Source organism: Prionailurus viverrinus, chromosome C1 (genome assembly GCF_022837055.1).
Source record: "Prionailurus viverrinus isolate Anna chromosome C1, UM_Priviv_1.0, whole genome shotgun sequence".
Lineage (NCBI taxonomy): Eukaryota > Metazoa > Chordata > Mammalia > Carnivora > Felidae > Prionailurus > Prionailurus viverrinus.
In genome coordinates, this window is record NC_062568.1 from 13,258,111 (window position 1) to 13,281,914 (window position 23,804).

Genomic DNA, 23,804 nt, shown 5'->3' on the forward strand with positions numbered 1-23,804 from the left:
GACACATCTCCAAAGGCAAGGGAATTAAAAGCAAAATTGAATTATTGGGACCTCATCAAGATAAAAAGCTTCTGCACTACAAAGGAAACAATCAACAAAACTAAAAGGCAACCAACGGTTAAAGATATTTGCAAATGACATATCCGACAAGGGCTAGTATCCAAAATCGATAAAGAACTCACCAAACTCCACACCCGAAAAACAAATAATCCAGTGAAGAAATGGGCATAAAACATGAATATTCAACTGGTAATAGCAGAACTCTGTCGGCGAGACGGGGAAGAGCCGGGGTTGGGGGCCTCGTCACCAGCCGCTGCCATTGGCCGAGCTGCCGGAGAGGGGCGCTCGCAGTTGTCGCTGGCGTCTGGCCTTGGCCGCCGCGGTTGGAGCGGTGGAGCCGGCGCGCCAGAGCAACCATGCAGCAGCGGGCGCGGCGGGCGCGGGGGGCCCGGGGACCTGCGGGGATGCGTCTGATGCTTTGCTTCCTGCTGTTGAGCAGCTGCCCTGGGGGCTGGGACGCCATTAGTCCCCACGGTCAGGAGGAAAGCTGGGGGAAGGTCTGGGAAGTGGGGGCTGCGGGAGCGGTTGGTGCACGAAGCAGGGCGAACCGTGTCGGGTGGGTAAAGTCAGCAAGCACGGGGCGGGGACAGGGGCAGGCATCCAGTCTTGACCTCGGGATGAGGCCTGACTGGAGCCAGGTGCCTGGGCTTACCCTCCTCCCTGGGGAGGTAGGTTGGCGGGGGGGGGGGGGGGGGGGGGGGGGAGGGGGGGGTCTGCGGGAGGACGCCTAGGCTTCCCCACAGCCGTGTGCCTCCCTCTCCACTTGTCCTCCGCGTCCTTGAACTTGGAGACCAATGCAGAGGTCTTCCTGAGGGCCTGGGGCTCTGCAGAGTGCTGGAAGGGTGCGGAGGGGAGTCAGGCCCTGTGCAGATGCCTGAACCCTTTCACCTCCTGGACTTCCCCCCACTCCCACCCCATCTACCTGGACTGAGGAGGGGTCTGTATGGTAGAAAAGTTATTCCTCACATTGTGTAGCTGGGTACTGTGGCTTTCAGGACAAGAACCTGGGATCCCAGGGCTTAACAGTCTGAACCCAGCCCCCAGGCTTTATACTTCCAAGGATTCTGGAAGTCTTTCCAGCTCTCCACCCAGGAAGCAAACTTCTTCCCCCATCCCTACGCTGTCCGCCTGTCTGTCCATTCAAGTTTTGTAGCCCTCTGAGGCTCTGCTCACCTGTCCATTCACAGGCTGTCTCTTTGCCCGAAGACTCTGCTCTTACCTGGAAGTCTGTGCCAAGGGTGAGTGAGACCCAGAGGGTAAAGAGGAAAAGGTGTGATGGAGGGAGAGCTGATAACTGGGAAGCGGGGGGGGGGGGGGGGGGGGGGGGGGAATCTGAGCTTGATGGTGGAGAGGGTACTGCTTTTCTGCAACCAGGCCCTCTTGAAGGCTTTTGGCCAAGCTCCCTGCTAATGCCATTCTGTACCCTTAGAGGGACAGCCCCAGGTGGGCATGCAGCCACCCAGGTCCTGGCAAGGAGTCGTCAAGCTGGTCTTCCGATACTGGCAAGATGTGCTTCAGTGGCTCATGCCTCAAGGTGAGACCAGAAGAGCTGGAAGAGAGAGGCTGGGCTGTGGGATCCCCACCTTGACATTAAAAGCTCCTTCCACAGATTTCTCTGCCTGAACTTTTCTCTTCATCCTCACCTCTGGAGCCTCACCTGCTCAGACCCTGAGCAAAATGGGTGGTGGTCTCCCAGCCTTCGTGGGGACGCTGTTGTCACTTGTCTTCTCTTTATTTTTAAAAAATATTTGTTATTTTTGAGAGAGAGCGCGTGCAAGTGGGGAGGTGGGGGTGGGGAGAGACAGAGGATCCGAAGTGGGCTCTGTGCTGACAGATGTCGGTGCATCGGGTCCTGCCCCACCAATGTTGGGCTCGAACTCACAAACCAAACCGTAAGATCATGACCTGAGCCAAAGTCAGACACTCCACTGAGCCACCCAGGCACCCCTTACTTACCTTCTTTAGAGGAGCACAGTAGAGGCAATTAGAAGTCCCTGGAAGAGTTCAACATCCATCTCCTTGGGACTAGCCCTATGCCCCTCTGCCCTGTGCTATCCGAGTGCTCAGGGCCAGGAATCATGGGGTCCCCAGTCAGAACCTCTCCCTCCTGTATACATATTCCAGACTCTGAATTGGGGGAGTAGACAGCTCAGAGTGTATGGCAAATAGAAGCATGACAGATGGGGGTGCAGAATGGGAGGGGATTCCTTGGGGAAACGTTTCTGATCCTCCTTGAAAGCCGGGTTTCATGATTGCAGGGTTCAGAAGGGAGATCTGCTTGGAGTTCGAATTACTGCTATTAATGATCATAGTGTATGATGTGCGAGCAATGCCTTAGAGTTTTAGAAACACTGCGTATGTCCTCCACTTCCATTTGGTCCTCATAACAGCACGATTGTTAAATTCACATTTGGCTACTTATCGCTCACCAAGCACCATGCTAAGAAACTTACATGGATTACCTCCTGTAATTCTCTCAACAATGGTTCATCATTTCATGGATGAGACAACTAAAGCTCGGCCAATTTAATTAAGTTCCCAGTTAAGTTAAGGGTCACAGAACCAGTAAGAGCAGGGATTCCAGTGCTGAGGTGGGCAGAAGGCAAAGCCCTGTACCCCAGACTGTCTCTGGATCCCTCCAGTGCCCCGTGGCCCTTATGTACTTTACGGAAAGCAGAAATGCCAATCGCTCTCTGGTTTCTGGGGTAGGCCAATCCAACTGTCCCAAGGTCAACTTACACTCCTCCCTTTCTTTCTGCAGGACTGTTCTGGAAGGATGATGTCACTCAAGATGTAAAGACCCAGAAGATGGAGCACATGCCCAGGCTCCACGCCTCAGAGACCTACATGAGGGATGGGTAGACAGCCTTTCCCACCAAAACCACCACGCTGAGGTGTGTGAGGCCTGTGGTCTGTCCACACTGCACGTGTCTGGTAGACAGAGCAACTGGGAAGGGAAGGAGTGTCAGGGATGCCAGTAGGAGCTGTCAGAAGTCCAGTGAGTAGGATGAAGAGAGCGCCTGTCTGGTTTCAGCCAGAAGCAATCCCATGATACCTTAGTGATGTCCACAAAGGGAGAGAATTGGGATGCATGGCTACTATGTGTTATCCCTGGCTTGGTCTTTGCCTTCTAGGGACAGGTGCAAAGGGAAGCTCTAATTGCTGTTCCCTAAGGTGAGAGTCCCTCGGGGATTTTGAAATTCTTCATTTGGATATCATCTCTTTTCCTCTGGGCCTTTTCGCCATTTTCTCTTCACCCTTGACTCCTGTTTTCCTTCCCCTCAGAGCCCAGTGACCAAGGTGAACAAGGAACAATGCTTGAACTCTAGAATGGTTTCGGAGGTCCTGAACCAAGCAAGAGATGACCAACCACAGCAAGGCCCCACTGTAGGTGAAGGCCTGCCCTTGTCCAGGAACGCTGAGCCCACCAAGGGCCTGTTTACAGAGGGAGACAGGGTGAAGGAGGGGATAGACATTGGTTGATAAGGAATGATTTCACTGAGACTGATGGAGAACCTTCTGGAAGAGAGGGCCTGGAGGATGGAAAAGAACAGAGCCAGCCCAATCTTCACCCTGCCACTGCCCAGCCGTGACCTTGGACACATTACCTAGGCTCTTCAAGTCCCTTCTTCCACATCTGTAAAATGGGAATGGTAATAAAGACGACCCTTCCGGTGTTGCTGTGTGGATCAAAGACAATATATGAACAATGCCAGCGGTTGCTGGATTGAGGGGAAATTCTCCCTTTGCCCACTGGAGGGCGCCCCCACTTTCTCTCTCACAGACAGCTTTTCACGGATTTCAGCAACTGGGGATTGCAAGGGGCTGGGGGCCTGCAGTGGACTCTTGCTTTGTAAGATCAAGCACAGTCACAGAACTTGAAGGGCCTGCAGAAATCTACTTGAGAGGTTTCACAACTTAAAATATATATATGGGCTCCCTGGTTTTCTAAGAAAATCTTGCGTATGACATGACTCCAAATCCTCACCTTGCCCATCCATCCATAGCCGTGTATCTGTATACATTTCTCCCTCTCTCTCTCTCTTTCGGTATACACACACACACACACACACACACACACATTTATACATACACATATAAACATAGATATGAAGATCCTTAAATGGGAGAGGAGTACCCAGAGCGCCTCACATTCAGCCTCCCCCTTGCTCTTCTCAGTGGTGTGGAGGAAGTCACCTGGCAAGGTTCTCGAGCATCCCCTTGGACCCTTGAGCTCTCTGGAGCCCAGGTAGAAAACTGCCCACCTCTTAGTTATCCATCCATCTTTACAGCTGAGAAACTGAGTGGGCAGGCATAGAGCAGGGCCAGACCAGGTCCCCCCACCAACCTTCCCCCACCGCAGCCCCACCCTTCCTCTCTGGGGCCCCCATAGAGGTTGGGCTGCTTGACACATCAGACTTCTCCACACTGAGGATAGCCTGAGGAGGTGACATTAGAAGTTTGACCTAAAAGACATCCTGGAAGCAGCCGGCAGAAGATCTGGAGGAAGAATCCCCAAGGCAGAGAGAATTACAAATACAACTGCCCTCAGGTGAGATTGCAGGGCTCCTTAGGAGAACAAACAGAAAGACTTATGGCAGCAGAATAGGCCCAGGACTACTCAGGTCTATAGACGGGTTTGGGTTTTGTTCAAAGTGTAGTGGGAAATCATCAGCAAGAGAAAGGCGATATGATTACCATTCTATAAAGACATAGTGACGCTGCTGGAAAATGGATTATAAAATGGACAAGAGTAGAACCAAGTAGAACTGTCTGGGGCTACTGAGTTGTCCAGGTGGGATCTGGTGGTACCTTAGACGAAGATCGGGGCAGCGTTGCTGGGAACCTCTTAGCTGGACTCCATCCAGAGGCAGCCTGCACCTCAGAAGTGCTCTAGCCTTTTACCCCTTTCAAAAAAACTGGTCCCCATCTCTGTCACCATGGCAGCCAGGCCTCCTTAGCTTGGATTGGTTGCTGGACCACATCGTTGGTCCTGTGACTGACCCTGTGATGGGGACTGGTTGCCATGGTTCTATCAAGTGTGCAAACAAGGAACTGCCATTCTCCTTCAGGCTCAGGGGACCAACCAGCCCTGTGTCTAATGGAAAATCCCTTGAAGGAGATAGAATTAGAGATAGGGACCAGGGAAAGGCCTGTAGTCTTACAGTGCCTGAGTCCCTTGTCTCAAGGCTTATTCACATTAAGACTGCTATGGAGACTTGCTCTGAATTTGGTGGGGAGGGATGGGGACGGAAGTCAGTGTATTCATTAAAAATTCCTTGTTTCTGGGGCGCCTGGGTGGCGCAGTCGGTTAAGCGTCCGACTTCAGCCAGGTCACGATCTCACGGTCCGTGAGTTCGAGCCCCGCGTCGGGCTCTGGGCTGATGGCTCGGAGCCTGGAGCCTGTTTCCGATTCTGTGTCTCCCTCTCTCTCTGCCCCTCCCCCGTTCATGCTCTGTCTCTCTCTGTCCCCCCCCAAAAAAAAAAAGTTGAAAAAAAAATTCCTTGTTTCTTCCCATTTTAGAATGTCTTTGAGCTATTCCCTAGTCTGAGTCACAAGTCACAACCTCGCAGCTGATTAAGACCTGAGGGGGAAACCTTCCATCCCCCACACCTTCCTGGTGCTCTCAAGAAGGGCAATTTCAGGGGGCACCTGGGCGGCTCAGTCGGTTAAGCCCCTGACTCTTGGTTTCAGCTCAGGCCATGATCTCATGGTTCATGGGTTTGAGCCCCATGTTGGGCTCTGTGCTGACAGTGTGGAGCCTGCTTGGGATTCTCTCTCTCCCTTTCTCTCTGCCCCTGCCCTGCTCATGCTGTCTCTCTCTCTCAAAATAAATAAACTTAAAAAAAAAAAAAAGAAGAAGGGGCACCTGGATGGTTCAGTTGGTTAAGCATCTGACTTTGGCTTAGGTCATAATCTCACGGTTTGTGAGTTCAAGCCCTGCATTGGGCTCTCTGCTGACAGCTCAGAGCCTGGAGCCTGCTTTGGATTCTGTGTCTCCCTTTCTCTCTGCCCCTCCCCTGCTCATGCTCAGTCTCTCTCTCTCTCTCTAAAAAATAAATAAAAACATTTAAAAATAAAATAAACTAAAAAAGAAGAAGAAGGGCATTTTCAGGCTGACCCAAATTTGGATCTGGATCATTAAAGCTGATTTTCAAGCAAACTCTTTCTACAGACTTGTCTGGAGGCAGGATGGGGAGGGTTTGGACCTGACGGGAGTCTCTGAGGTGAGAGACCTAGGATCGGAACACAGGAAAAGTTGGGGTGTGGGGTTCAGAGAACACAACCCTGGTTGCACCCAATGCATGGGTTCTGATCCCTTCCTCCCCCTACGGATTACTTCTAAGGCAGATGGACTGACAGCTGGAGGATCAGCCATCCCCACCCGCAGCCTTCAAATGTATCTTCTTGGTCTCCCTTCCTTCCACTCGTGGAAGGAAAGTCTTCCTTCCAGACCTTGGGTCTGCAAGGCCTGGGACCTTGGTCTGCCTTTGAGGTTCATGGCACCATCTGAGCATTGGGGTCCCCTACAGAGCAGTTACGCCAGCCCCAAACCCAAGAACCCACACAGAATTCTGTGACTAAATGCTTTGCACATTTAACGCTCTGATACCCTGTGGTCACTTTGCCCCGGGGGGAGGGGGACCAGCCACCGTCGCTCAATCCAACCGAACTCCAGACATCTCATGCCTCAAGCTTTGTATTTCTCACAGCGCCTAGCTCATTTGATCCTCACAGATGGGAACACAGGGGAAGGTGCCAATCCTACTGTCTTAGTGTGTTCAGGCTGCTGTAACAAAATACTGTAAACTGTGTGGTTTATCAACAACAGAAATTCATTTCTCACAGTTTTAATTTTTTAAATGTTTAAATTTAATTTTTTAATGTTTATAAATAATGTAATAAATGAATTTTCTTTCTTTCTTGCTTTCTTGCTTTCTTGCTTTCTTTCCTTAAGCCCTTGAGGGTTAAGGTTTCAAAAATACCTCTGGAATGTTAGGTATTTCTTAGCCTCCATATTGTGTGCATCCTTTCCGTCCTTATTTGGGGTTATTGAAACACTTTCCAGCATTCTATTTTAATGTAACAATTGTGTTTTTTATTATCTTTCTGTACTTTTTAAGTGATTGCTCTGGGGATCTGAGTATATACATTTAACTTGTCTCTCTCTCTCTCTCATCATAGCAGAGAGCCCGATGAAAGGCTCAAACTCATGAAGCGTGAGATCATGACCTGAGCCAAAGTTGGATGCTCAACCGACTGAGCCATCCAGGTGCCCCTCTCACAGTTCTAGAGGCTGGGAAGCCAATGAGGTGCTGGCAGAATCGGTGTCTGGTGAAGACCTGCTTCCTGGTTCACAGACAATGTCTTTCACTGTGTACTCACATGGTGGAAGAGGGACAGATCTGTCTGGGATTTCTTTTATAAGGGTACTAATCCCATTCATGAGAGGTCCATCCTTAAGACCTAATCACTTCACAAAGGCCCCACTTCCAAATACTTTCCTATCACCTTGAGGGTTAGGATTTCAACATATTAATTTTGGGGGCACACAAACATTCAGACCATAGGATCTGCTTACTTATAGAACCCAGGGAAACTAAGACACCCTCCTCTGGCAAATCAGGCTTACTCATGCTTCCAATGCATGTCCTATCCCCTGCATCTGTGCATCTAAGGACATAACTAAACATAATACTCAACATATTTACCTATGCCTAGTTTTTTTTAACTTTATTTATTTATTTTGAGAGTGAAAGAGAGAGAACATGATCAGGGGAGGGGCCGAGAGAGAGAAAGAGAGAGAATGCCAAGCAGGCTGCATGCTGTTAGCACGAAGCCTGATGCAGGGCTCGAACCCACAAACTCTGAGATCATGACCTGAGCTGAAGTCAGATGCTTAACCAACTGAGATAGCCAGGCACCCCTATACCTAGTTTTTATTAGCTAGCTTGACCCCTACCACCTACCCTACTTTTCCTCATCATACATTCACTGTGTCTGGCCACCACAATTCATGGTTCCTGCCTCAAGGCAACTGAAGCTTAGGGAAGTAAGACATACATATAACATATTCATGCAATAGATATTCATTGAACACCTGTGTAGCACACCATGCAGATGCCCTGCTTCATATCCCCTGCCCCATCTCTGAGTTCATCTGTGAACTGCAGGTAGACAGTGTCTATACAAGCTGACAGCTTCCCACCTCAAGCTGAGACTCTACTTCTTGTCCTGTGGGTATTCTAGAATGCTAGAGAAACTTGCCTATCTGTGCTCAAGACAACTCTGAGATTTCTTGGAATTAACACTTCCAGAGGCAGTTAAGGATTGAGTTTAGTAGATATATACTCCTGCAGATCCATCCCTGGTGGGGTAAATCTGAGACAAGTTCTACACAGATCCTCAGGGGTCCCCAACAGGGTTCATTCCCAGTTGCCCATTGTGATGGTTAATTTTATGTGTCACTTTGACTGGGCAAAGGGGTTCCTAGATAGATGGTAAAACATTATATCTGAGTGCGTCTATGAGGATGTCTCTGAAAGAGAACAGCATTTGAATTAGTAGATTGAGCAAAGAAGATGCCCTCATTAACGCGGGGGGGGGGGGGGCATCATCCAATCTATGGAGGACCCAAACAGAACAAAAAGGTGGAGGGAGGGTGACTCTGCTCTCTGCTTGAGCTGGGACATATGTCTTCTCCTGCCCCTGGACATCAGGACTCAGATTGGAACTCATATCATCAGCTCACCTGGTTCTCAAGTCTTGGGACTCAAACTAAATTACACCACCAGCTTTCCTGGTTCTCTGCTTGCAGACAGCAAACTGTGGGATTTCTCAACCTCCATAATTGTGTGCATTCTTTCCTTCCTTATTTGGGGTTATTGAAACACTTTTCAATATTCTATTTTAATTTAGCAATTGTATTTTTCATTATCTTTCTATACTTTTCAAGTGGTTGCTCTAAGGATCTGAGTATACACATTTAACTTTTCACAGTCTGCTTATGATCTTACCATTTTGAGCCAAATGCAGAGATCTTACTAGCATATGTTCCTTCCCTCTCTGGCTTTTATGTTGCAGCTGTCGATTAGAATCAGTTACATCTACATACATTTGAAACTCTATCAGACACTGCTAATAACTTTTGCTTTGAACCATCAAACATATTGCAAGTAATTCAAAAGGAGAAGAATATATTTACCCAGATAGTTCCCATTTTGATTACTGTCTCCATTCTTGATGTTCTGGATTTCCTTCTGAAATCATTTCCTTTTTATCTGAAGAATTTCCTTTAGCAATTCTTTAGAGCAGGTCTGCTGGCTACAAATTAGTTTTTCTCCATCTTTGTTTCACCTTCGTTCCTGAAGTATATTTTGCTTGGTATAGAATACTGGGTTGACAGCTCTTTTCTTTCACTACTTTTAAAATGTTATTCCATTTCCTTCTGTCCCCCATAGATGATAATGAAAAATCCACAATCATTTGGATTATTGTTCTATAAGTGATGAGTTGTTTTTCTCTGGCTGTTTTCCAGATTTTGTCTTTGTTTTCAGCTTTTAGAAGTTTGATTATGATGTGTCAAGGCATGGATTTTTCAAGCTTATCTTGTTCATGTAAACAAACTCCAGTTCATCTGCCTGATGCAGGTAAAGGCCAATCACTGAGACATCAAGTTTGTAGCAAGGAAAGGGTTTATTCAAGAGGCAGCCAAATTAAGAGTTGAAAGGGCATACTCAAATTTGCCTCCTCAGAGGGGAAGGACCAGGGATTTAAAAAAAAATTTTTTTTATGTTTTTAAATTTTATTTTTGACAGAGAGAGAGAGACAGAGTGTGAGTATGGGAGGGGCAGAGAGAGAGGAAGACACAGAATCCGAAGCAGACTCCAGGATCTGAGCTGTCAGCACATAGCCTGATGTGGGGCTCGAACTCACAGACTGCAAGACCATGACCTGAGCTGAAGTCAGACGTTTGACCAACTGAGCCACTCAGGTGCCCCAAGGGTCAGGGATTTTTAAAGGCAAGTGGAAAGGGGTCTGGGTAAAGGAGAGAGAAGCTTCATGACTCAAAAATAAAGGAAGTTAGAGAATATTGTACAAAGTGAAATAAGTCAGTCAGAGAAAGATAAATACCATATGATTTAACTCATATATGGAATTTAAGAAACAAAACAGTTGAACATTGGGGGAAAAAAAGACAGAGGCAAACCAGAAAACAGACTTTTAACTATAGTGAACAAACTGTGGGTCACTGGAGGGGAGGTGGCAGGGGGGATGGTTTAAATAGATGATGGGGATTAAAGAGGACACTTGCAATGAGCCCTGGGTGTTGTATGTAAGTGATGAGTCACTAAATCCTACACCTGAAACTAATATTCATTGTATGTTAACTAGCTGGAATTTAAATAAAAACTTGAAAAAGAAAAATAATAAAGGAAGTTACTAAGTACAAGACAATTAATTTCATTTTGCTCTCTCATTTCGAAGAGGTGGCTGCTAATCCTGACTGGCTCTGGCCAGCTTCTTGGTTAAACCTTGAGTCTTTGCAAAACTAAATCAACACTTGGTTATCATGGTGTCAGAATATCCTTGTATCATCTTATAGAACCATGGTGGCGGACAGCATTCTGAGAACAAGGAGATTTGGGCTAAAAAGTTGCAGCTGTGCTTATCTGCCCCATTAACCCTTTCGTTACTGGTTTCATTTGAAGTTCACTGAACTTATTGGATCTGTAGGTTTGTGGCTTTTGACAAATTTGGGAAGTTTTCAGCCATTATTTCTTCAAATTTTTTTTTCTTCAAATATTTTTAATGTACTACCCTTCTCCTTCTGGGACTCCAATGACATGAATGTTAGACTTTTAGTATTGTCCCACAGGTCGCTGAGGCTCTGTTTACTTTTTTCTCCAATGTTTTTGTCTCTGTTGTTCTGATTGGATCACTTCTATTGGTCCATCTTCAAGTTAACAGATACTTTCTTCTGTATTCCTATTCTGTTACTGAGCCCATCCAGCAAGTTTTTATTTTGGTTATTGGATTTTTTTGGTTCTAAAATAGCACATTAGAGGAACAAACAGAACAGCTAGTGGTAAGAAATGCAGTTGGAGAAGTAGACCCAAAACTGACCATTTGGGGCTTTTCAGCTAGTAGTAAAGAGTCTAGATCTTATACAAAGGGCAAAAGAGGGTATCCTGGGTGGCTCAGTTGGTTAAGCATTGAACTCTTGATTTCAGCTGAGGTCATAATCTCACAGTTTATGGGATTGAGTCTCAAGCTGGGTTCTGCGCTGAAGGCAGACTCGGCCTTCAGGGATTCTCTTTCTCCCTGTCCCTCTGCCTCCTCCCCTTCCTGCCGCCACAAATAAATAAATAAACTTAAAAAAAAACCAAAGGACAGAAGAAAATCACTAGGGATTTTAAGGAAATGAATAGAATGATGTGATGTACAATTTTAAAAGACCACCCTACTACTGCTGGATAACGTATTGATAGAGGACAAGAGTGGAAAAGACAGGCCTGTTAAGAAGTATTGTTTTTGTCCAGGGGGACACTGGTAGCTTGGACTAGGCATTGCATAGAGCTGAGTATCTCTAGCTGGCCATGTACTCTACCCAGAGACAGCCTGAACTTCAGGCAGAATCCAGACCCTTATGGTCTCCAAGGAAACAGCTCCGGCCTCCTGTCACCATGGTAACCATGCTTCATCTGCCTGGATTGGTCGCTGTGGTGACATCAGCAGCCCTAAATGACTAATCCCCACAATGAGAACTGGTTGCCATGGTGCTAAAGTATGCATAAAAGAATCTGCCGCTCTTCTCCAAGTCAGGGTCTTTGACTAACTCTAAAGCTATGGGGAAATGAGGGGAGGGAAGAGAAGATCAGATACTGGACCCAAGGGGAGGCCAGCTGTCAGGCAGTTGCTAAGTCACTATGCCTTAGGACTTGCCCAAATCAGGACTACTATTAGAGCTTATTATTTATTGGGAGGGGGGAGATGTTTTATGCTGTAGATGAGGGAGTCCTCCAGCATATATCCACACAAATTGCAAATCCCATGTTTCCTTCCACTTTAGAGCTTTTTAAACTTCTTCCTCCTCTGAGCAAAACTTTGTAGCTGATTAAGGTATCCCCATCCCTACACCCTGCATTGGCATCTAGAAGGGCAGGTCTAGGACAACCCGTTTTGGGATTTTTAAAGTGCGTTTTTATCAAAACTCTTTCTGTGGGCTCCAACGAGAGCCTCTGAAGGAAAATATGGAGGGCCAGAATAGAGAAGATATTCGTGGTGGGGGTGGCAGCCTGGCTTTTGGTTCCTTTCTCCTTCTAGTCATCATTCATAACATGAATGCAAGGTAGAGTAGAACCACAGCTGAACTGCAGTCATTCCTCACCCACCCACCACCCTTTCTGGTGGTTATTTTCCCCTTGGGAAAGGAAGTTCCTCCCTTGAACTCCAGGCCCAATAGGCCTGAGAACCTGCTTTGTCTTCTGAGGTTACTACTCTCAACATTAAGGCCCCCTCCAATTTCCCTGGTAGTTTGACATCTTAGAAGGGAGAAAAGCTGAGTGACCTCTGTTCAACCCACCCAAAGACCAGAATGTTCTGTTTTCCTACAGCATTATATTTCTCAAAGCAGATTCATACTCATTTGCTCTTAGGCCTCAAATTATTCCTGTAAATAATTTTCAAATATCATGTATAACCCAAGTCCGTGATAACCACATAAACTTCCAGCTCCTGGTATGACAAAATAGTTTGTGTTAGTCTCGAACATTGAACATATGTACTCGAGACAAAATATAAAAATAAGTGTTTGAAAGCATGGAGACCAACCAAAAGCAAGAAAAACTAGAGGGAATATAATCCTTGAAAAAAACAGAGTCCACAGGTGAGTCCCACATTTAACAGGCTTTCCTCCTAAGGACACTTCATGTTTCCCTACAGCACATGGGGAAATAGAGCATGGGCAGGAAAGTGGCAGTCTGACGGGCCTCGGAAACACAGGCTGGAACACAGAAATGACAGAGCAGCTGGAAACGAGGAAGAAATCTGGGAACTGTGTGAGCTACAGAGAGGTGAACCCCAAAATCCACACACAAATTTCCTTCAAATACTTAACTACCTTTTAAATGGCACATGTTCAGGAAGAGATTTCAAGGAATCTAGTGGAAAAGTCAAATATCTGAACAGGGATTTTGGAAGCTGCCACAGTGTGTTAAGGAGACCAAACGTGGGGTTCAGGACCCATGAAATTAGAAGGTCTTGGTAAACGCCTTGGGGTTTTCAGTAAAATCCCAAAAGGACCAAATTCTAGGTGTAAGCACAATGTCACAGCACTAAGGGATACAGCCTAGGATTAAGAACAGAACTAAAATGCTCCCGCCTTAACTAGTCTTCTCATAGTTCATGAGTTCAAGCCACACTTCAGGCTCTGTGCTGACAGTGCAGAGCCTGCTTGGGTTTCTCTCTCCCTTTCTCTCTGCCCCTCCCCTGCTCACTCTCTTTCTCTCTCTCTCAAAATAAATAAATAAACTTTAAAAAACAATACAATATAAAGATGAATAGCTAAAAAGTCAATGAAGTTGAATACTAAAAATTACTTGATTATTCCAAAAGAAAGGAGAGGAGAAACAATGGAAAATGGGTAAGACAAATAAAAAACAAATAACAAGGTAGCAGAACTAATCCCAAACATATCAATAATTACATTAAATGTAAGGAACTATTAAACAATCCAATCAAAAGGTAGAGATTGCCAGTCTGGATTTACAAACACAACAAAACAAAACAGAATCAAACTATATCTTGTTTATAAGACATATACTTTAAATATAATGACAGGGGAGCCTGGGTGGCTCAGTCGGTTGGACGACAGACTTCGGCTCAGGTCATGATCTCATGGTTTGCGAGTTCAAGCCCGGCATCAGACTCTGTGCTGACAACACACAGCTGTCGCAGCTGTGACAGCTCTGTCTCCCTCTCTCTGCCCCTCCCCTGCTCACATTCTGTCTCTCTCTCTCTCTCTCTCTCTCTTCCTCAAAAATATGTGAACATTAAAAAAATTAATAAAAAATAAAGAAAATATAAATAAAGAAAAAAACCTAAAAAGTCCTTAATTGCAACATCCTTCCAAGTGATCCATGGGTCTAAGAAGTTGCAAGAAAAATTAGAAAATATTAACCACTTGATAATTAAAACACAAAAAAGTAATGCTTAGAGGGAAATGTGTAGCTGTACATGCATTTACTGTGAAGAAGAAAACATGTGGGGCACCTGGGTGGCTCAGTCGGTTGAGCGTGCGACTTCGGCTCAGGTCATGATCTCCTGGTTCATGAGTTCGAGCCCCACCGTTGGGCACTGTGCTGACAAACCTAGAGCCTGGAGCCCGCTTCAAATTCTGTGTCTCGCTCTCTCTCTCTGCCCCTCCCCTGCTCATGCTCTGTCTCTCTCTGTCTCAAAAGTAAATAAAACATTTTTAAAAATTAAAAAAAAGAAAACATATAAATCAATGATAAACTATCAACTCAGGACGTTCGAAAAATAAAGGAAATGAGACCCAAAGAAAATAAAGGGAAATAATATGTGATAACTTAAATGTCAGGGACAAATTTCTTGAAAAATTCAAGTTTCCAAAACAGACATGAAAAGAAATAGGGTATCTTGAATAGCTGAAGAAATTAAATTGTAATAAAACTTTCTCACAAAGAAACTCTGGGCCCAAATGCTTGAAGAAGTAATATCAATCATGTACAAAGCCTTTCACAGAATAGCAAAAGAGGAAATGCTTTCTGACTGACTCGATGAAGGAGTACAACCAAATGTTGTGAAGAAAACAGGAGAAAAATCTTGGTAGGTTTGGGTTGTGAAACATTTTTAAGAAACAGAAAGCATTTGCCATAAAAAGATAAAATTGATAAATTGTACTTCCTCAAAATGAAAATATTTTGTTCTTCAAAAGACACAGTAAGAAAATTAAAATGAAATGCTCAGAGTTGGAGAAAATATTCACAAACCATTTATCTGATAAATGAGTTGTATCTAGAAGTACCAGAGAACTGTGAGTATTAGGGAATTATAAACATGTTTAGTTGTTATGTTCTTATCCAATTGCTGCTATAACAAATCACTTCAAACTTAGTGGCTTAAAACTACACAAATTTGTTAAACTCACTGTCTGGAAGTCAGAAGTCTAAAATCAAGATGTCAGCAAGGCTGTGTTCCTTCGGGAGTCTTAAAGGAAGAATCCATTTTCCTGCCTTTTTCAGCTTCTAGAGGCTGTTTGCATTCCTTGGCTTGTGGCTTCTTCCTGACATCTATCCAAACCTCTTCCAATGTCACATCTCCCACTACTGACTCTCCTCTCTTACAAAGACTCTGGTAATTATACAGGGCACACCTGGAAAATCCAAAGATAATCTCATCTGAGGTTAATCACCTTCTAAGGTTAATCACACTGCAAAGTCCCTTTTACCATATAAAGTAACATTCACAGGCTCCAAGGGACTCTGACATGGACACATTTAGGGACCATTATTCAGCCTACTACAGATGTCTGGTATTGTGGTTATATAGGAAACTATTGTTAATTCTAAGAGATGCATATTAAATTATTTAGGAGTGAAATGTCATGATGTCTGCAAATTATTTTTATTTATTTCTTTTTTAACGCTTATTTATTTTGAGAGAGAGAGAGAGAGTAAGCACGTGCGAAAGCTGGGGAGGGACAGAAAGAGACAGGGAGAGAGAATCCCAAGCAGGCTTCTCACCATCAGCATCGTGCTGGTTGCTGGGCTGGATCCCCTGCACCTTGAGATCATGACCTGAGCTGAAATCAAGAGTCTGAAGCTTAGCCGACTGAATCACCCAGGTGCCCCTGTAAGTTACTTTTAAATACTCCATCAAGAAAAAGAAGCAATCCTGACAAAATCTTAATAATTGTTCAGTCTGGGTGGTACATATATGAGTTCATTAGATTCTTCAAAAAAAATTTTTTTAACACTTAGTTTTTAGAGATAGAGGGAGACAGCGCGAGTGGGGGAGGGGCAGAGGGAGGGGGGAGCACAGAATCCAAGGCAGGCTCCAGGCTCTGAGCTGTCAGCACCGACACAGGGCTCGAACCCGTGGACCATGAGATCATGACCTGAGCCAAAGTCGGACGCTTAACAAACTGAGCCACTCAGGCGCCCCTAGATTCTTCTTTTTTAATATTTGAGAATTTTCATAATAAATTTGTTGGGCCTAATGAAAAAATATTGAAATGCCAGTCTAGGGTTTAGAAAGCTCACACACTGGCCTCTAACTACAAGAATGGAAGCAAGAGGGGCGCCTGGGTGGCTCAGAAGCTGGGTAAGGCTTCCAACTTCTGCTCAGGTCATGATCACATGGTTCCTCGGTTTGAGCCTCTCCTCAGGCTCTGTGCCTGGAGCCTGCTTTGGATTCCGTGTTTTCCTCTCTCTCTGCCCCTCCCCCTCTCCAGCTCATACTCCCTCTCTTTCAAAAATAAATAAACATTTTTAAAAATTTGTTTAAAAAGAATGGAAGCCAAGAGTTCAGTTCGCTTGTTAGTTATCAAAGAATATGGAGGTTTGAACCAAGGCAATGACAGTGGATGTGGAGAGAAGTGGGTGGATGTGCAATATATTTTGCGGGTTGAATGCAAGTATGTTGAGGATTTTTAGGAGCTGAGGGTAGAGTAAGCATCAAGGATAATAAAAATAGACTAATTACGTCGAGTGTTTACTGTCCACTGGATGTTCATATTTAATCGTCATAACAAACTTATGGGGCAGGTACAGTTCCCACCCACATCTTAACGTGCAATCTGTTTCTACAACTTTGGGGCTAGGAGTAGAAGCATTAGTCCTTGGGACCTGATTAACGTAAAAAAGCGGGCGCCTGGGGATGTTAGGATGGTTCTGGGGGCGGTAAAAAAAAAAAAAAAAAAAAAAAAAAAAAAAAAACCAACCAAACACACACAACCAAAAAAAAAAAAAAAACAAGGGGAGGAGTTGGCTACGCGTCCGCAGGGGACAGGGCCCGCCCGCGATTGGCCAAGCTGCCAAGGGAGGGTTGTGCAGATCCAACCCTCGCTGCGAGTGGGAAGCTACAGTCCTGTTTAGCCCCTCCTGCTGCTGTCTCTACTTTCTCTGCAACTTAGGAAGGGAGTGAACGCGCTGATCCCGGGAGAATGCAGCACCTACTGTGGCCTAGGGGTTCTGGGGGGCTTCCGCTGCTCCTCTGCTTCGTGCTGCTGAACAGCCGCCCAGGGGGCTGCAGCGACATTAGTGGCCACGGTCAGGAGGAAACCTGGGGGAGGGGGTGGGGAAGGGCAGGCCAGAGAGCGATCCTGAGAGAAGTGGGTCGGGGGCCTCAAGGTTAGGAACTTAGGAGGAAAAGTATGTGTCTGAGAACGTGAAAAGAGACAAATGTGGGAGCATCTCGTAGAAAGAGACGCAGCCTTGGAGTGGGGATCCGCATGTGGGATCTGGACCTAAGAGAAGCGAACTCAGGGAAGATTGTGAAGGAGAACGGGAAAATGAGTGGGCAGAGGGAAGTAAGCCCCGCCTATGCCGGTACAGGAGAAGACGCACCGAGGGACCAAGGAAGAGAGATGCCAGGAGCTGAGGGATAGGCAGGATCTCTGGACAATAGGAGCAGGGACCCACGGGTAAGGGCATCCTGACTCCAGAGAGAAAGCTGAGCCGAGAAACGAGCCAGGGATTCATCATAAGCCCTCAGAGCCTGGCGTCTGCGATCTAATTTCTGATAAGAAGGAGAAGGCTAGGCTGGGGTAAAAGAGAATGGAGGGGAAAAGGCCCATCCTTCTTCCTCTCCCTCCACTCAGCGCCCTCGGGGGAGACCAGCGCTGACTCACGTCTGAGCAGCCAGAGACTGACTGCGCAGACTCGAGGATTCCAGTGCCAAGAGCGTGGGGAAGAGGGCGCAAACTCCTAGTCTGACGATTCTTGGATTTACAGGCCAATGCGGAGGACTCGTGAAGAACTGTGGGAGGAGGCCTGGTGGCGGTTGACTGGAGGAGTGTGTGTGTGTGGTGGTGGAGGGGCGGGGGGCGGCCGGGGTGGGGGGGGACGTTCTTGTAGGGATGCCTCGCCTTCTTTGCCGCTCAGACGGCTCTTCCAAGTCAGGTTTCGGCCACCCCTCAGCACCACGGACAGCGCCAGGTGCTTTGTGGGTTCTGGCAGAGGGTGTCCAGGTCACCAGTTTTCCTATCAGTCCTGGGATCAATGCCTCAGACAATGATCTCCCCTTCCAGAAGAAGTTCTTATCTTTCTCAGTAGGCTGCTGGAGGTTCTACTCCTTCCTAAAGGCAGGGAATTGGTATGGGGATCCATTTGATTCCAGAGGACAATTCCTTTTTAATGCCTGTCCATAATGACTCATGGTAATTCCATTATATATTAAAAAAAAAAAAATGGACTCTGCCAACTCTACCCCATCTACCCGGAATAATGAAAGTGTTATAGCATTAGGGATTGTTCTCCCCCACACCCTGTCCTTCTCCTATGCAGTTAGACAAACTGGTTTTCTGGACAAGGATCCAGACACACAAATCCTGTACTTACCAATACTTCCTTCCTCTAAGGATTCCAGGCCTCCGTTCTAATCCCCTCCAGGATTTCAGGCCTTCTTTGAGATGCAGCTCACCTGCTTCCCATGCCCCACTTATCACCTGATTATCCATCCCAGGTGTGTAGCTTTCTGAGTGTCTTCTTAGTTCATCCTCCACAGGCTGCTTTGCTTGCAAGCTCTTACCTGGAAAATGGCATCAAGGGAAAATGAGGTGCAGGTGCTGAAGAACAGGTCAGGTGGTGATGGGGGGGTGGGGAGGGAAAAATGAAAAGAAGGAGGATTTGTAAGGAAGAAGGGTCTGGTGAGAGGAACAGAAACCAGGGAACCCAGGGGTGATAGTGAAAAACAGCTGCTTTTCTTCAACTGGGATTTAAAAAGCTTCTGGCCAAGCTCTCTTGCTGATTCCACCATTCTGCCCTTAGGTGGTCAGGGCCAAGTGGGAGTGGGGAAGCTCTGGCCCCTCCAAGGATTTGTCTCTACAGTCTTCCAGCACTTGCAAGTTGTACTCCAGCAGATTGTGCCCCTAAGTGAGTACGGACTGGGAAGAGAGGCTGCAGCCTGATCAGAAAATTGGGGTGGGTGAGTGAGAGGCTGTTTGATCTGTGGATGGGCTTTCTTTCTCAGATTTCTCTACTTGAAACTTTCCTGTCATGCTCACCTCATGGAGAAGGGGGTATGACTGCAATGGGGGTGGAGTTGGATAGGTGGACTGTTTGCCCTTGATCACCCTGGAAGAACCCAGCAGAGGCTTCTAGAACAAGCCAGCATCCAACTCCTTCTGATGAGCTCCAACCCATAGTGCTATCTGAGTTTTTCCACAGCCAGGAATCCTTAAGTTCTCAGCCAGAACACACACACACCCTCAGCCTCTGAGTAGGAAGCACAGCAAATGGATGACTAGTAGAGAGGAGGAATGAAAGGGAATGGAAAGTCCCTTGGAGACAGATGGCTGATGCTTCCTTAGAGCAGAATTTAATGAATGGGGGAGGGTCAGATAGGAAATCTACCTTGAATTCATATGATTGGTACTACTGCTGATGTCTAATATGTGTGTAATGCCTTAGAGCAGCGGTTCTCAAAGTGCATCCCAGGACCAGGAGCATCAGCACCACCAAAGAACTTGTTAGAAATGCTAATTCTTGGGGCGCCTGGGTGGCGCAGTCGGTTAAGCGTCCGACTTCAGCCAGGTCACGATCTCGCGGTGCGTGAGTTCGAGCCCCGCATCAGGCTCTGGGCTGATGGCTCAGAGCCTGGACCCTGTTTCCGATGCTGTGTCTCCCTCTCTCTCTGCCCCTCCCCCGTTCATGCTCTGTTTCTCTCTGTCCCAAAAATAAAAATAAAAAACGTTGAAAAAAAATTAAAAAAAAAAAAAAAGAAATGCTGATTCTTGAGCTTCACCCCAGATCTACTGAATCAAGAACTCTGGGGGTGGGAAACAGTAATTTGTGTTTTAACAAGGAAGTTCCAATGCACACTAAAGTTTGGGAATCGCTTCCTAAGAGTTTTCTAAGCACTCTTTACATCCCTAATCTCTTTTAATCCTCACAATAGCATCAAATGAACCAGCAAACAGAATATAATCCTAGTTGAAAATTTATTGCACACCAGGCACTATGCTAAGCAACTTTTTTTTTTCTAAATTTAATGTTTATTTATTTTTGAGAGAGAGACATAGCACAAGCAGGGGAGGGGCAGAGACAGAGGGAGACACAGAATCCAAAGCAGGCTTCAGGCTCCGAGCTGTCAGTGTCCCAGGTGTCAATTCACCACATCCTTTCACCCTGCAGGTTTGTTCTGGAAGGATGACATCACCCAGGGTGTGATGACCCAGAGGATGGGGCACATCAGCAGATTCTACCCCCAAGATCCATGTCTGAGGCATGGATAGGCAACCTTTCCCACCAAAACCACTGGGATAAGGTATGAAAGGCCTATGGTTGATCCACACATCTAGCAGACAGACAGCAGAGAGAGAACAGATATTAAAACTGCAGGTAAGAACTGCTGGCAGGACTATGAGAATGATCTGGATGTTTTGTCTAGGCTCCACAAAAAACAGCTCCATTAGCCATTAGTGATATCTGCAAAGGGAGAGATGGATGTTAGCAGGCCTACCTCCCATCTGTCATCCCTGTCTCTTCTAGGGGCAAGCAAGAGGAGAAACTTTGACTCCTATTCCCCAAGGTAAGACTTATGTGTCTTCTCAAGCATTTTAAATCCCTGACTTTGGATCCTACCCTTTCCCTTCTGGAGCCCTGTCATCCTTTTCTGCCTTCTTCTTGATTTCTGGCTTCCCCCCTCCCAGAGCCCAATGGCCAAAGTGAACAGGGATCAATGTTTTACCTCCAAAGTGGATCTGAAGACCCTGAAACGAGAGGTGACCAACCCTGTCAAGGTAAGGGATTGACTTTTTCTCAGGAGTTTGGAATCACCAAGAACCTGTTGAAATGAGGGAGGCAGCTATGAAGGGAATGAATATTGCGGTGTGAACAGATAAGCTGAAGGTCTTTCCTTTCCCAATCGAAAGGTACCCCCACCATCCTTCTCTCTCACAGAAACACCTGGGGGTATCAGTATGAGAGGTTGGGAGGGCAGATGTGGAAGCTTCTAAAGAAGAAATTATCTATAGGTTGTACATAGGCATTGAGTCTAAAATAGGCATTGAGGGGCACCTGGGTGTCTCAGTCAGTTAAGGGCCTGAATTTGACTCAGGTCATGATCTCGTAGTTCATTAAGTTCAAGCCCCATGTAGGGCTCACTGCTGTCACAACAGAGCCTGCTTCAGATCAATCCTCTGTCTCTCTGTGTCTCTCTCTGCCCCTCCCTCACTGTGCTCTCACTCTTTCTCTCTCTTTCTCATCTCTCAAAAATAAATAAACATTAAAAAACAAAATAAAATAAGCATTGAAAATTGCAAAGTTTATTGCCAAGTTTATCTATCTATCTATCTATCTATTCATTTATAGTGAGTTCTATGCCCAAAGCAGAGCTCAAATTCATGAACCTGAGATCAAGAGTCGCATGCTCTATTGACTAAGCCAGCCAGGCACCCCTAAAATTTCCAAATTAAAAACAATTAAAAAGTCCTTTCTTTTTCTCCATATACTCCTTTGCATACAGCAAGGGATAGCAAAGCTCTTTTGGATAAATGGGAGAGGTAGTCCAGAGGCCTTCACATTCAGCACTCCTTCCCCTCCTTGCGCTACCCTGTGGCCTGGGCAAGTCACCTGGGCAAGGCTCTGGGTTATCTCTTTGAGATGCTTAAACTCTTCAGAATCCAGATTAAAAACACCCATCTAGCACTCCCATCTATCTTTATAGATAAGACATTGGGGCCCAGGCTGGTCAAGGGATTTACTCACAGCTACATAGTAGGTTCATGGCAAAGCCAAGACTGGACCCAGGGCTCCTGATTCCCAGACATTTCACAGGGGCACATCCCCTGCCCTTCCTCTCAGGGACTGCAGTGAGAATTGGGCTGTTCCCAACGTCCAACTCCTCCACAATAACAAAAGTCTTTTTTTTTTTTTTGGACTAAGACCTAAATTACAAGAAGGTGGCAGCCAGAGGAAGGTATAAAGGATGGTCATCCCAGGCAGAGAGCAGTGACAAATGTCCTGAAGCAAGTATACCATTCAGGTTAAAGGAACAGGTGGAAAAGTCAGTGGCAGAAGATTAGGTTGGAGAAGTAGGCCCAGGACTGGCCATATAGGGACTCATGGATTTTATTTTAAATGTAGTGGCAAGTTAACTGGGAAGTTTTAAGGAAGCCCTAAACAATCATAATGTGATACATGATTTCAAAAGGCCACTCTTGTGATGTTGGGGTATAGGCTGTGAGAAGAGCAAGCATAGAAACAGAGAGCCTGCAAGAAGCCTGCACCACAGGGAGCTTCCAGCCCTGCATGCTCTCCTAGGAAACCAGTCCCCACTCCATCAGATAGCAGCTGGTCTTCCTAAGTCTGGATTGGTTGCTGGGTCAAGGCATCCAGAGCTAGGTGACAGATCCACTTGCAAAGGATGGTTGCCATGGTGTTTCTGTAAATGAAAACAAGGTGCTGCCATTCTTCCCCAGCCCAGAGCCCCAGGGAAAAGCATGGGAGAGCTGGATAACTCTGTGGGAGCCAGAAGGACAGACAATGGGTGGGCTGAGTCATTGTAGCTTACTCAAATCAGGCTGTTATTGAAGCATTTTGTGAGGGAAAGTAGGTGAGGAAGAGGCCACCTTCCCACATACTGATTCCAATCCTTTGTTTCTTCTTGTTTTAGGACTTCTTTGAGCCACCCCCCACTGTGGGCCACAACCTTGTTGCTGATTGAGACCTCATATGAAGCCTCTCTGCCCCAGTGCCCTCTGCCCTCCAGAGGGGCAGTTCTAGGATGACCCAAATCTGGATCATTAAAGTGGACTTTTGTGCAAACTCTTGCTGTGATTTGTCTTGAGGTAGGGTGGGTGGGGTCTGGACACGGCCAGAGCCTCTGAAGTGGAAGAGTAGGGGTGGACCAGAACAAGGGTGCAGTGAAAAAGAGCACAGCTCCTTGGTGCTGGTGGAATGCTGTCTTGTCTTCCCTCCAATGACCATTCCTGAAGTGGAGAAAGTGGAGGTGGGACCACAGCTGGAATGCAGCCTTCCCCACCCACACCTGCCTGCACTGTGTGGTCTAGTTGCATACCCTTCCATGTCAGACAGGGCTGGACCCTGCTGTTTTATGAGGGTCTCCATCTCCAGCATTACCACCCCTGCCAGCCATCTCCCACTCACCCTGCTCCCAAGAATCAACAGAGAAGTGCTATAACCAAAGTGTGCACACGTTAAACATTTTGATGGCTCCTGCCAGTTTCCTCCTGACACCTGAAAATCTTAAAAGGGAGTGGGTAATCTGACCAACTAGGTTCAGCCCAACTGAACACCAGAATATCCTATTTGCAGAGCTTTATGCTTCTCAAATATTCTCACACTCACTGGATACTCACAGGTGTAAGCAAGTGGGCAGGTGTCAGGATTTGATTTCTCTAAGTATATGTGTGCATATACTAATAATCATATGGCAATAAACATAAGTTTATATACTTTATTGGATATGTTATACTTCAATAATAAAAAACAATAACTAGGAGCCTCTCAAAGTAAAAAATGTAAAAAGTGAATAG

At 46.2% G+C, this 23,804-nt stretch overlaps 1 protein-coding gene across 1 annotated transcript; it reads left to right on the forward strand.

The window, feature by feature from the left end:
• The first annotated feature begins 416 nt into the window (after positions 1-416).
• RESP18 (regulated endocrine specific protein 18) lies at positions 417-22,972 on the forward strand. Its single transcript, XM_047873323.1, is given in 9 exon segments — positions 417-534; positions 1,248-1,298; positions 1,490-1,594; positions 2,822-2,918; positions 17,159-17,355; positions 19,075-19,179; positions 20,440-20,572; positions 20,960-21,047; positions 22,922-22,972. Coding segments are annotated over 9 exon segments (945 nt in total).
• The last annotated feature ends 832 nt before the right edge of the window (positions 22,973-23,804 follow it).